This window comes from Parasteatoda tepidariorum, chromosome 7, assembly GCF_982258835.1.
Source record: "Parasteatoda tepidariorum strain Cologne lab strain chromosome 7, Ptep-v5.0, whole genome shotgun sequence".
Classification (NCBI taxonomy): Eukaryota; Metazoa; Arthropoda; class Arachnida; order Araneae; family Theridiidae; genus Parasteatoda; species Parasteatoda tepidariorum.
Genome location: NC_141761.1, coordinates 85,565,815 through 85,580,536, shown reverse-complemented (window position 1 = coordinate 85,580,536; position 14,722 = coordinate 85,565,815). Strand labels below are relative to the sequence as shown.

The window sequence follows — 14,722 nt, the reverse complement described above, 5'->3', positions numbered from 1 at the left end:
CAAGATTACAATAATTCTAGTAGAAAATAACTTGACACGATGCATTAACTTTCACCATTTTCATTTAATCAACATTCGAATACAAACATCGTTGCCATTTTCTCTTTTAACAAATATACAATAATTACAGCTTAAAGAACATATAAAATAACTTTGTGACGTCAGACATATATTTACAAAAACTATCACTCTATTTTCCACACTCCCACCTTTTGATAAATGCTAATTTATCAAAACATTTAATGTTAAACTAATTTTTAAACATTCAACTCAATCACACACGCACGCATATAATAAACACGCATATAATCAACACACATATAATTCAACATTCATATAAATTAAGATAGAACAGTTTGCAAATAATAATGAGAAGTTGAATTAGTTATCATAACGTTTTGGAAGTCTAATTCTTCTTCCGCACCTAGTTTGATCATTCTTGGAATCAGAGTCTGGAGCGACCACAATTCTAGGAGCAACAGTCTGAGTTGTATCAGAGTCTTGATTGACAACAACTTCAGGAGCAACAGACTCTGTTTTGGTAATGTCTACTTTCTCGCACAGTTCATTACTACATGAAATCTCTAAGGGGTATATATTTTTAACAGGTCGTGTCAATTCTCCATTCGCAGTTTTAACTTTAACCACACGAATGAAATTGTCTTGTCCAGGAAAAACTTCAATAATTCGTCCAAGAGGCCAATCCATTCTCTTCTTATTATCGCACTTAATTAACACAATATCACCTATCTTTAACTCTTTGATCATTTTTACGTCTACCTGTTCATCTTTACACACATTTACCTGTCACATTTACCTGTTCATCTTTACGTCTTATGATCTTGGTCTTGAGTCTAAGAAGTCCTTCATCATCATGAAAGGTACAAAGCGATTTTAGCTGTTTATGACATTCACTTTGCTTAAAATGGTCTTGTTGAATAAATTTTACAAGTTTCTTTTCTGCAATTTCCAATTCAGTAATTAATAGCTCCCCTGTAATTTTCTTTTTTCTTTTAAGTGAGTTATTTGAAAAACGGAGAATCCAGGCAATCATTCTAAGTATTTGAGAATACTTCGAAAACCTTCTGTTGTACCATTTTCTCTCTTCCTCAGTAACGAGAAGGGTAGATGATAAATCAAGACCTTTCCTTTTTTCTTTTGAAACTTCCTCTTCATCTATTTGTGCTTCTGATTTTGGCCAATCTTCTTCGTCTTGTCTCAACCATAACGGCCCCTCCCACCATTTGGATCTTAAATAGGCTCTAATTGAACAACCCCTTGAAGGTAAATCGGCGGGATTGTGCTCTCCGGAAATATGTTTCCATGAATCTTTATTCGAAAGCGTTCTGATTTCTCTTACTCGGTTATTAACAAAGACTCCCCAGTTCTCATTCCTTATTATCCAACTGAGAGCGGTTGAGGAATCCGTCCAATAGGTAATGGGCACACCAAACAAATCCATTGCCTTCATTACGGAATGGGCTAGTCGTGCTCCAATACAGCATGCAAGTAGCTCAAGTCTGGGAATTGACATCTTGTGTAAAGGAGAGACTCTACTTTTCGCTTGAATAAAATCAACCCTTATAGTTTTGCCTTCAACTCTCCTAAGGTATACAACAGCACTGTATGCAAGTTTGCTTGCATCCACAAAGACATGAAGGCTTATTTGAGACCTGGGCTGGCATATATCGAGACATCGGGGAATTTTAACACTGGATAGTAACTCTAAATCTTTAATCCAGACTTCAAATTTATTTTGGATTTCTTCTGGAAGTTCTGCGTCCCAATCAATCTTGAGATTCCAAGTTTGTTGCACAATAAGCTTGGGAATGACTGTCACAGGGCATAAAAGTCCTAGAGGATCGAATATTTTATTCACAGTTGAAAGAATATTTCTTTTGGTCACATTTTTCTTCGATTCTTCAACTGATGGTATATCACAAAAAAGAGTATCTTCGTTTTTATCCCATTGTAATCCCAAAACAGATATGGGTTTCTCAGAAGTTTTTATTTCGTAGAAATTTGAATGTTCCCAACCTCTGAGGTCAAAACGGCCTCTTTCCAATAAATTTCTCGATTGATGAATGAATGTTATCATTCTTTCTTCAGTTGGCAAAGAGGTAACACAATTGTCTACATAAAAGGATCTTCTTAAGATGTCTGCTGTTTCCTGCATCTCTATTGGGGCGTTTTCTATCAAGTTATTCAATACAACAGCTAATAGGAATGGGCTGCATGTAAGTCCAAATACGACACGCCGATGTCGGAACACCTTCGTTTGTCTTTTTTCAAAGTCCTCCCACCACAAAAAACGGAGAGAATCACAATCTTCCTTCGAAACAGATATCTGGAGAAATGCCTTTTTGATGTCGGAAACTACGCCAATCTTATCCTTGCGGAATCTCATTAATATAGGTGGAATTTCTTCTAGAAGATTGGGGCCTTTCTCCAAACAGTCATTCAGTGACAGGTGCCCTTTTACATGACAAGAAGCATCAAATACAGGCCTTATTTTGGTTGTGGAATTCTCCTTTATAACGGCTCTATGAGGCAAGTAAATAGAGGGACGTTGATGTTCTTCTTCGGGTACTACTTCTATTATCCCTGATTCTTTCCAATCTTTGAAAACTGCATTGTAATCATTATACTTTTCTTCCCGTATGAGCTTCAGAGATGTCGAAATAAGTCTTTTCTCTGCAATGTCCCTGTTGTCAATCAACTCACAATTGGCTTCTTTCCAAGGTAAATGGACCTCATAACGGCCATCTTCGTTTATTGAAAAAGTTTTCCTAAAATGATCGACAGCTGCTGCTTCCATTTCGTTTCTAGATTTGGTTTCAATAGGATCTTTTATACCAAGGATATCCATTTCCCAGAGATTGGCTATTGATGCGTTTGTTACAAACAATGAAGTTATCAGGTCGGTTGAGGTATGGTCAAATCTCTCTCCAGGCACTTTACCCATGACTATCCAACCCAAATAAGTTTCACACGCTATTAGACCGCATTTAAGTTTATGTATGCGCCCGGTAAAAAGTTGGCCGCAAAAATCAGCTCCTATTAAAATTTCTATATCAGGGCAGTTTTCTCCATAATCTGTTATCCATATCTTGCTTTCTTGCAATTCCTTATTCCAGGAACCCTGTTTAAGTCTAGGGATCTTACTGCAAATTTTTGGATGATCCAAAACTTCTATGTCACATGAAAAATTCCCACTGAGAGCTTCAAGATTTACTTTAAAGAGCTTGTGATGCTTTTCCTGAGTATTAAATCCGCCAAACAATGCATGTATGAAACTTTTCTTCTCTATTGGATCCAAGCCAAAAGTTTCAGCAGTACGTTCAAGTATGTATGACCTTTGCGATCCACTATCAATTAGAACTCGAACTTGGCGTGTTTTACCTCTTGATTTCAACTTCACAATTAATGTTTGAAGTAACACGTCCTCTGTACTGCAATGGCTTGTCAAACTGACATTTGGCGAGGTCAAGTCGGATTTCTTTTCAGTTAGTTTGTTAGCTGGCAATTCTGGACACATTAACACCAAATGCCTTTTGCTACACAAAACACATTTTACCCGAGTTTTACAGAATTTTGATCTGTGTCCGATTTTCAAACATAGAAAGCAACACTTCTTATTACGTAAAATTTCTTGCTTTTGTTCCCAATTCAGTGCTTGAGCGTGAAAGCATTCCTTACTGTCGTGCACTTTGTCACAAAATACACAAAGATGATTTATTTTCTTCTTTTCAAGTGTTCCCGAGAACAAATCATTAGCAGTAGTAAATTGTGGCGATTTCTCTTTTCGTTGGCGGCGTTCATTTTCAAAACTGGATTGTTCCAAACGATTTCGATCATTTTCAAAACTGGATTGCGCCAAACGAATTCGTTCATCTCCTTCTACTTCGGTTTTGAGAAATGCCAATAAACTTTTTAACTTTGTGCTGTAAACATTATTTGATGAATCATCTGTAATGGCGCCTGGGTTTCGTAGCCATACCCTAAAAACATCCTCCGGAATGCATGATTCTACAAGTGGAAAAAGCATGGCGGCGTATTTGTCGGAGGTTAAGCCAATTGATTCCAGCGCTCTTAGATATGATTCTAACTTATCATACAAACTACTGGTGTTAATTTTATTTTTAGCTCCTTTTGCATTTTGAACAACCAGTTGAAGAAGTTGTCTCACATAAAATTCAATTAACAACTCATCTCGCCCAAATCGAGATTTTAAACTTTCAATCGCCTTTTTATAATTCTCACTAGTGGGCGGAAAACTATCGATTATTTCTCTAGCTCTTGTTCCTTTGCTGATGCATTGAATTAAGTATTGAAATTTATCCTCATTTTCTAATTCATTATCCTCGTGTATTCTTTTAAACTGGCTCCAAAAGGAAAGCCAATCTTTTAACTCTGAACTAAATTTCACTAATTCTATTTTTGGCAATTTCAATTTCCTTTTCGTTGACAACGAATAACCATCTAAACTTCCTCTATCTAAACTTGTGTTTTTCGCCAAAAAAAGCTCGAAATTTACTTTCGCAGAAACCATTTTTTCATTATATTCTTCGATAGCATTATATTCATCATCGTATTTTTGCTGCTCGGAAGTATCTATTAACATGTCGCAGATTTCATTGTCCAATATCGTCAAAGACTGATAAATTCTTTCTAAGTTAGCGTAATTTACTTTAATATTTTCCTCCTTAGGATTTTCTTCCGCTAACAATTTAGTTAATGCATTGTAAGTTTTGGTAAAATTGCCTCTAATTGGCGAGCGTTTCTTAATCAAGAGTTCCATAATTTAAAACTTAATGGCACAATACCTTTTGTAGAATCACGTCCGTCGGTCACCACTAATGTCGATAGTATCTCCCTGAATATTATTTCACTCAGTCGTACTCAGCTTATTTATTATCTGACTCCATTTAATTTCTATACTTTACAAGATTACAATAATTCTAGTAGAAAATAACTTGACACGATGCATTAACTTTCACCATTTTCATTTAATCAACATTCGAATACAAACATCGTTGCCATTTTCTCTTTTAACAAATATACAATAATTACAGCTTAAAGAACATATAAAGTAACTTTGTGACGTCAGACATATATTTACAAAAACTACATTTGATACATTTGCCGATACATTTGATCGAATAATTATTGCGGCTTTTGCATTCGTCTTTGTGTAGGATGCGAGCGCTTTCTTTGTACTCACTGACCGCTTCGGCACTGGCGTCTTTCACAGGTACCGACGGTTATACAACTGAGCCATCCAGAATTCCAACACAATCATTTAGGACGAATAAAGAGTTGATTTCTAATTTCCAGTCAGTCCAGTTGAACGCACCTTCCAATTTCGTGCACTGTATAAAGTTCTTTCCTTCCATCGCTAAACTGTTAATCCACAAAAATGAGCAATCACTTCACCACTAACGTTAATGAAAAAACGAAGTACTACTCACGATTTGGCATACAAAAGTTCATACACGTCGTCAAAAACAGCTATCCACGCAGTAAAACGTTGCTAATGACCCATAACCCAAATCGAGCATGCTATCAGCGAGCCTCACGCTATTTTTGTTTATTTTGTAGAGTTGCACTTTCGTAATCTGGCAACTTTTTCCTCTCGTATATTCCGAGTTTATTTTTCTAATCGTTCTTTTCCTTTTTGTTTCTAAGTTCTTATTAAATACTAATTTAAAATAGCTGTCACCTTTATTTTGCTAATATTTACAACACTAATTGCTGCTTTCTTGGCTTATAAAAGATACGAAAGGCGTTATTCTTAACAGATTTAATACCCACAGACAGAAATAAATAACTCAGTTTAATACTTAAGCATTCTAGTCAGGAGAGTGATAAACAGACTAAAAAACATTTCACATTTGTTTTTTATTATTTAAATTCATATTCATCAAAATACTTTTGTATTCGCGATCGCAACGAACTATAGGGGGCGTTGTTGTATTAGACGCATACCTGCGATTTCTATGTGAACAATCATTCAGTTACTCTGGAGACGTCTTTAATGTAGCACGTAGCATTGTAACGTTCCTTCTTTATTGTGGCTAATTAAATTTAAAAAAGAAAAATGTTTGATATTCTTTCTTATGCAAACGAAAACAAATGGTATCTCTTTTTATTAGAGAAGGAATATCCAAAACATATCGGAAAAATATTTGTACATTAACAGAAAAAAGTATGTACTATATTCTTATAAGAGTTGAAACCTAATGCCCGAGAAATAGTTTTACTAAATTTAATGGTATAACATGAAAGGACCATTTAAACTTTACATTCTATAGTTATAAGAATTATATTACTTCAAAAATTAAAATGAACAAAAAGTATACATAAGCCTCATAATTTTATGAAATTTAATTTTGTAAAAAAAGTTTTTTGACAACAATTTTTATCAAAAAATTTCAAGTTTCAAAAAAAATCATTATTTAGAAACTAAGAAACGTAAAATAAAGAATGCTGATGAAACAAAAACAAAAAAACAATTCTTCTTTGTCGCCATTTTTAGTGCTACGAAAATTCGTCTTTGGGATTTGCCAAAAACAAAACAACACGTAACGTTTCAACACGTTATCAGCACGAAGCTCTGTGTAAGTAAACATTAGAAATTCGGATCTAAGAAGATAGGCAGCACAATAATAATCGCCGCTATGGAAGAATACAAATTGAAGAAGTTGAACGGCGAAAATTATCATGCATGGGCAATACGTGCCCGTGCACTGATGGTGCAGAAGAAATGCTGGGAGGCAGTTGAGCCTGGCTATGGATTTGCTGAAATGTCCGAAAATGAGAGAAAGAAAAATGATGAAGCTTTAACTCTAATGTTCTTGATTGTAGAATATACGTTTTTGGATGATATTGGCGACTGCGCCAAAGCGAGGGACGCATGGATTGTATTGAAGGATATGCATACCAAATTTGGCTTACTGCATGTTTTAGGACTTTTTTAACATTACCTTGAAGCCTGGTGAAACAATTCAATCATATTTGACCAGATTGATTGAAATACACCGAAAATTGTCGAGTGGTGGTTACGCTTTCACCGACAGAGAAGTTGCGCTCATCATGTTAATAGGTCTGCCAAAATCATACGAAAGCTTAATCCTGAACTTAGAAAAGGACGAAGATAACTTGACAACAACCATTGTGAAGTCTAGACTATTAGTTGAAGAAAAAAGAATATATAGAAATGTGCCAAATGTTGAAGAGCAGGAAGAACGGGCACTTCACACAAGAAACTATAATAAAAAAAGACCAATGCAGACAAACACTGTGAAGAAATGGACAACAAAAAGAAACAGCGAAACAGCTGCAAATTCGAAGAAAACTGTCAGGTGTTTTAGCTGTGGAGAATGGGGTCACATCTCCAAAAATTGCGAAGAAGCACAACAAAGAAATCAAAGCAGTGCCAAGACTGCTATAGAATTAAAAACGAACTGGGCCTTATTAACAAATAAATTTAAAGCTGAAGACTCAACAATCTGGATTCTAGACAGTGGTGCTACAGAGCACATGACGTCAGACAGAAAGAAATTCGAATCGCTAACTGATTACACCTCAGTAGTAGAAGTGACGAATTCTGAAAAAGTTCAAGTTACCGGAACAGGAAACATCACTATTTCAGTTCAAGAAGATTCTACCAAAAGCAACATTAATCTAGCAAATGTATTGTATGTACCAGACTTGGGCGGAAATTTGCTGTCGATTGGCAGGATTGAAGAAAAAGGTTTTAAGATTGAATTTGCCCATGGTGAAGCAAAAATACTGGCAGAAACTGGTGAAATTGTTTTGAGAGCTAGAAGACAGGGAAGACTATATATTATAGAAGAAGATTGTCCTGCAGCATACATTTCAACGATCCAGTCGAATGGACTCTGGCATCGCAGGCTAGGACACCCTTCCCCAGGCACTTTGAGAAATATAGTAACCACCAAAAGTAAATAGGAATCCAATCTTGAAATAAACAAGCCATGCTCTGTGTGCATTCAAGAAAAGATGAAGCGCAAGAAGTTTCCAAAAATCTCAAATACAAGAGCTAATGAAACGTTAGAAATTGTGCACTCTGATGTAGTCGGAAAGATTTCACCGTCGTCACTGGGAGGTTCAAATTACTTTGCTGTGTTCACCGATGATTTTTCTCGTTACTCTACAGTGTATCCAATCAAAACTAAAGATGAAGTCATAATGAAGTTTGATGAATACAAGAGAATGGCTGAAAATTTTCACAGCAAAAAGATAAAAATTTTGAGACGTGATAATGGAGGTGAGTTTAAGTCACAAAACTTTGACAACTATCTTATTAAACATGGAATTCAAAGGCAGCTAACTGTGCCGGAATCCCCTCAACAAAATGGAATTTCAGAAAGGATGAACCAGACTTTGATCAACATTACCAGATGCCTTCTCATAGAATCAGGAGCAAAACCAGAATTCTGGGCTGAAGCTGTGTGCACAGCATCTTATCTCCGAAATAGACGCCCATCTATTGCAATTGGAAGAAGTACGCCAGAAAAGTTATGGTCAGGTAAAGAAACGAACTTGGATCACTTGAAAGTTTTTGGATGTCGGGCCTGGAGCCATGCACGCTCATTTCAAAGGCGAAACAAATTTGACCAAAAGGCTATAGAATGTATCCATATTGGGTACCCAAGTGGTATTAAAGGATATAAAGTCTGGGATCCAGAAAGAAAAAAGTTTTTTATCAGCAGAGATGTGCTCTTTGAAGAAGATGTGTTCCCTTTCAAATTGACCAAAGAAGGACCCTATGAAGATAAGATTTCCTTATTTATTGAAAATGAAGACACAGACAATATGAACTCAAGTGATGAAAAATCAAATAAACATCCTAATTCTGAACTACATGAAACATCGCCAGAAGAAATAGATCAGAATCCAGACACAAGCGCCATCAGCCAAGATGAATCCCAAAATAATGTTTGTGGAGATCAGACTTACCAACAAGTTCAAATGACAGAGGAGTCCAACCAACTAGAACATGATCAAGAAGATCCAAATAATCAAGACTGTCGAAGTGATTCTGCCAGAAGAAGCACAAGAGCTATTAGAACCCCTGCACACTTGCAAGATTATGTACTTTACAAGGCAAAAGAAGCATGTTCTGCAAATGCAAAGCAATTCCATAGGGACCCTGTAACATTGGAAGAGGCTCTAACATCACAAGAAGCAAATTTGTGGCAAAAGACCATAGATGAAGAAATTAAAAACTTACGTTGTGCACAAACGTGGGAGCTTGTTAGCAAACCACCAAATGTCAAGCTTATCAGCTCTAGATGGATATTTCGGAAAAAGAAAGCTGAGACAGGAGATTGTGATAAGTTTAAAGCTAGACTGGTAGCTAAAGGTTACATGCAAATTCCTGGAATTGACTTTCAAGAAACATTCTCTCCGGTGATCAAATTAAAATCTATCAGGATCTTATTGGCACTAGCTGTGGAATGTGAAATGGATATTCATCAAATGGATATAACTGCTGCTTACCTGAATGGTACTTTAAAAGAAGACATTTACATGAAACAGCCTGAAGGAGCCATAGTGCCAGGCAAAGAACATCTTGTCTGCCACCTTAAAAGAAGTCTATATGGATTGAAACAAACTGGAAGAGAGTGGAATACGTGTTTCGACACCTTTTTGAGAGATTATGGATTAACACGTTCTAAAAGTGATCCATGCATTTACTATCATCCAAATAAAACACTTTACCTTGGCATATATGTTGATGATATGCTTATTGTTGGAAATTCAGAAGTCATAGACATGTTTAAACTTAAGGTTAAACAAAAGTTTAGAGCAAGAGATCTTGGAGAAGTAGGTGAAATTTTATCGATGAAAGTGAAAAGGTATGCTGATGGATCCTTAACCTTAGACCAAACAGCCTATGTAGAAGAAGTATTGAAGACCTTTGATGCAATATTACTCAGAGGAGCATCAACTCCCTTAGATCCAAGTGTTAAACACTATAAGTTAACCGATGCTGATTGGAAGGAAACTAAAGAAACATCGAACAAAATTCCATACAGGCAGGCAATAGGCAGTTTACTGTATCTTGCCTGTGGTACTCGCCCTGACATTGCTTATAGTTCAACTTATATGAGCCAGTTTAACGAAAGACCTTCTGAAAACCTATGAATTTTATAATTGATATGAATTTGAATATGTAGCTAAAAACAGAATAGCTGAATTCTAGTTGAACTTATTCTTTCAAAACTAAAAAATACTTACCAAGAAAACGATTAAAATTAATTAAGAATCAGCACAAATGGCACTATTTCAAGTAACTTGGATAATTTTTTATTGTTGTTTTCCGAATTATATGGATACAGAAATATATACTATTTTATAACGAAGAAGAATATGCTATAACTATTACAATTCTGTATGTTCTTAATTCATATTTATTCACTGGAATGACGAAAGCAATGTTGACTTCACTTTAATTCGTAATGAATTGAAGACAGAAGAAATGCATTTTACCTTAATACACACATCTGTAACAGTATCCAAAATCAGAAGTCAACAGTTGCAAGTTTGTTGATAATAGAAATTAAAAATTATTGAGGAATTTTTCTTCAAATGTTTGGCGCGTTCTGTTCCTGAAAGATTTACTAATATTCTGGAGATTTTTTTCAAGTTCTTCGGCCTTTTCCTTAGGGAAATTTTGTTTCTTATTTGCTGCTAAAAAATGGCGTCTGATTCAGTCAATGATTTTGATGAAACTAAATGAAAACGTGATAAATTAATGTCTGATATTTACAGGCTCCCGCTAGATGGCGTACTCGAGCGCTGCGATCGCGAATTGTACTGTTAAAAAGATTTTAAATTATATAATTTTAAACCACAAAATACAAAGTTTGAACCAAATTGCTTGAACAGCTTGTGAGTGAAAAAATTTCAAGAATACATGTTTTAAAATTTTTTCTTCGACCGATTTCCATCAAATTTTGTATTTTATTGTCCTTCAAAATTACCCATTCTAAATTGGCATAAACATTTGAATGCCTTACAATTTAAATTTTCTTTTAGATTATTAATAAAATAAATTTTGAAGAGAAATAAACATTTATGAAAATCGTTTTTAAAGTGGAATCTTTGGATAAACAGGTTTTATAATTGTGAACAAATAAGGTTTTTGATTTGCTTGAAAAGCTTAAAAACAACCGAAGAAATACATAAAAAGAAAAATTTACGTTAAGGTGTCCAAATTATAGACTGCCTGAGCTATTGTGATCATATTTTTTATATTTTGGCTACACCCCTTCTCCATTTTTTCAAATTGAAAGTCAAGAGAGTATCCAATTCTGCGAAATGTTAATTCAGAAAAAAGTTCGCTTTTATGGCTCACTTCACCAACGTAAACTAATTAACATTTTTCTTTTAAGGGCATATATTTAAAAAAATTTGTTATGTTGTATTTGCTGGATTTCGGAAAAATATCTCGATCCAATAAATTCTTTTCTGTATATAATGCAAATGCATAATGGTCTAAAACAGTTTCTAACTAATGTGCGTTTTTTTTCGGAAATATTTATGATAGGATCCAGTTTTACCACAGTAACTTCCATATTTTATTTTCATACGTATTATTATATATGTGGGGTCCTTCATGGACACACTGAGTCCTCAAGATATTGGGAAGCAAGAGAACTTTTAAGGCAATGACTTCGGTTTTCTTTCTTTGTTATCCTACGTTCATTTGTATTTGTTATTTATTTCATCTTTCTATTTGTACCTTTTGCCTTGCCATTAGAAATAAAATAAAAAAAATTTCATATTGTTCTCATCAGCATAAAATTAATGGAAGACAAACCGCATTATTTTAAAATAAAAAATTTAAAATCCAGTTTCTAAATAAAGCAAGAACTCTTTAATAGTAAAAATTATTTTACTGAAATAAATGTTATTTATTAATTAATTTATGTTATTTATTATTAAATTTTTTAGGTGCTGAAACTTCTAGTTGAAGTTGATCTGGAACACAATTGATTGGACTTGTTAGATTAAGAGATATTAAAAGAATTCTAAAATAAATCATCAAAGGTTTGATTTTTTTATTAATATGTATATGAATTATTTCTAGATTAGAATTCATTTGTTCATTTGTTTCAAAAGGAGGAAAGGAAATTATTGTGAATCACTAATGCACAGTGAAATTCTAAACCTAGAGAACTTACAAACGCAGCTGTTTCTAGTTATAATTTAGATCAGATTTACATAAACTCTATGATCCAATAAGTCTAAAACAGCTCTTTAAATTCATGACGAAAATTTTTTTAATAATGATTTACTAGTTCATTCCGATAAGAAATTAATTACTTTATGTATATATATACATATACTAGAGGGCTCCACCTATATACTAGAGGGTATATATATATACTAGAGGGTATATATATATACTAGAGGGTATATATATATACTAGAGGGCTATGTATATATATATACTAGACTGCTCGCTACAGCTCGCCAACCCCTGATAATTGCTTCGCAATTACATTTTTGTTTGCTTCGCGAACAAAATTAAAGTTGTTTTCCTGGAGATTAGCTGGCAATTTTTCTACACCAACATCACATTGAGAGAATATGATAGGATTGTAAAATGTTAGAGTTAAAACATTTTAACTGTATTTATGTAACATTTCATGAACATTCTTAACATATATCAATCGGTTTTTATAAGTTTATAATAAACTACTTCTCACAAACCAAAGATAATTCATAAATGCAAAAACAAAGTTATTCAATTAATGAAATGTAATTAAATATTTAAATTATTTACCAAAATTCTCAAATCGCAGCACTCATAACATATTGTAAGATATTTTTGAAGTTATACTTCTTATGCGACTTCCAACAAGGTTGCGTTAAACGTTTAACGCTACATTTTTATTGGCCGGGAAATCACGTGGTAGGATCCAGTTTTCCCTCATTCATTTCCATATTGTTTTGGTTCTCACTAGCATAAAAATAATAAAAGTCATAAAAGTATTCGCGATCGCAACGCTCGAGTACGCCGTCTAGCGGGAGCCTGTAAATATCAGACATTAATTTATCACGTTTTCATTTAGTTCCACCAAAATCATCGACAGAATCAGACGCCATTTTTTAGCAGCAAATAAGAAACAAAATTTCCCTAAGGAAAAGGCCGAAGAACTTGAAAAAAATCTCCAGAATATTAGTAAATCTTTCAGGAACAGAACACGCCAAACATTTGAAGAAAAATTCCTCAATAATTTTTAATTTCTATTATCAACAAACTTGCAACTGATGACTTCCGATTTCGGATACTGTTACAGATGTGTGTATTAAGGTAAAATGCATTTCTTCTGTCTTCAATTCATTACGAATTAAAGTGAAGTCAACATTGCTTTCGTCATTCCAGTGAATAAATATGAATTCAGAACATACAGAATTGTAATAGTTATAGCATATTCTTCTTCGTTATAGAATAGTATATATTTCTGTATCCATATAATTCGGAAAAATACAATAAAAAAGTATCCAAGTTACTTGAAATAGTGCCATTTGTGCTGATTCTTAATTAATTTTAATCGTGTTCTTGGTAAGTATTTTTTAGTTTTGAAAGAATAAGTTCAACTAGAATTCAGCTATTCTGTTTTTAGCTACATATTCAAATTCATATCAATTATAAAATTTTGCTGTGTAGTATGTTATCTAAAAGTAATGAAGGGATAAACTATGTATCTATTATTTGAGAATAAAGTTTTCAAACAAGGAACTTATCATTTTGGAATTCTCCGGGAATTATAAATCAGGTAAGTGCAATGATTTTTACAATAAAAAATATGCTTGTAAATATTTTTTTTTCATTTGATGATGGTTCTCTACAGAATGGTTTTTTACGTCTGATTAAGAACTATAAGGATAATAAAAAAAGAAACAATATGAAAGTTTTTATTTCAATGTAAAGAATTCTTAAAATCGTTTTTTTATTCTAAGAATTCTTTATTTTCCGTTTTTTAGTTTATAATTTTTTGATAAAAATTGTTCTCAAAATACTTTTTTTGAAAAATTAAATGGTATAACATTATGTGTTTAGGTATACTTCTTGTATATTCCAATGTTTGAAGTAATATGATTCAGAAAAGTATGGAATAAAAACTCGGTACTTACGTATTAACGCCACCGCCGCTACAGATTTGGCGGTTTTTAAGTGCCGCCAATCTACACTTAAAATTTTTGCGGCAATTCATAAAATAAAACACTTTATTTAAAATCAAAATAGTCAATCGGATTTCGGTGGAAAATGAGCCGATATAGAGTTTAGCATAGATTCCAAACAAGCATATCGCCATATGAACTCTGATAAATAAGATTCCAAATGAAATAACATTTCCAAAACGTACGTTTACCAAGATAAAGTTTCATGTTGTGGGAATTGGTACATTTTAATTTTTTCGGTAAAATATTTCCCTCCTGAAAAAATAAAATTGCATCTTGTTTTGTTTTTGGCAAATCCCAAAGACGAATTTTCGTAGCACTAAAAATGGCGACAAAAAGGAATTGTTTTTTTTGTTTTTGTTTCGTCAACATTCTTTATTTTACTTTTCTTAGTTTCTAAATAATGATTTTTATTGAAACTTGAAATTTTTTGATAAAAATTGTTGTCAAAAAACTTTGTTTAAAAAATTAAATTTCATATAATTATGAGGCTTAT

The 14,722-nt window shown here is 33.5% G+C and overlaps 1 protein-coding gene across 1 annotated transcript; it reads right to left on the bottom strand.

Annotated features, from left to right (window-relative positions):
* Positions 1 to 790: 790 nt before the first annotated feature.
* LOC147807288 (uncharacterized) lies at positions 791 to 4,801 on the bottom strand. Its single transcript, XM_087168868.1, has one exon. The coding sequence runs from the start codon at positions 4,799 to 4,801 to the stop codon at positions 791 to 793; it is 4,011 nt and encodes a 1,336-aa protein (XP_087024994.1).
* Between the last annotated feature and the right edge of the window lie 9,921 nt (positions 4,802 to 14,722).

Bases quoted from the DNA above. Each gene is read 5' to 3' on its own strand.
- LOC147807288 (XM_087168868.1), bottom strand. From the start codon at position 4,801: ATGGAACTCTTGATTAAGAAACGCTCGCCAATTAGAGGCAATTTTACC.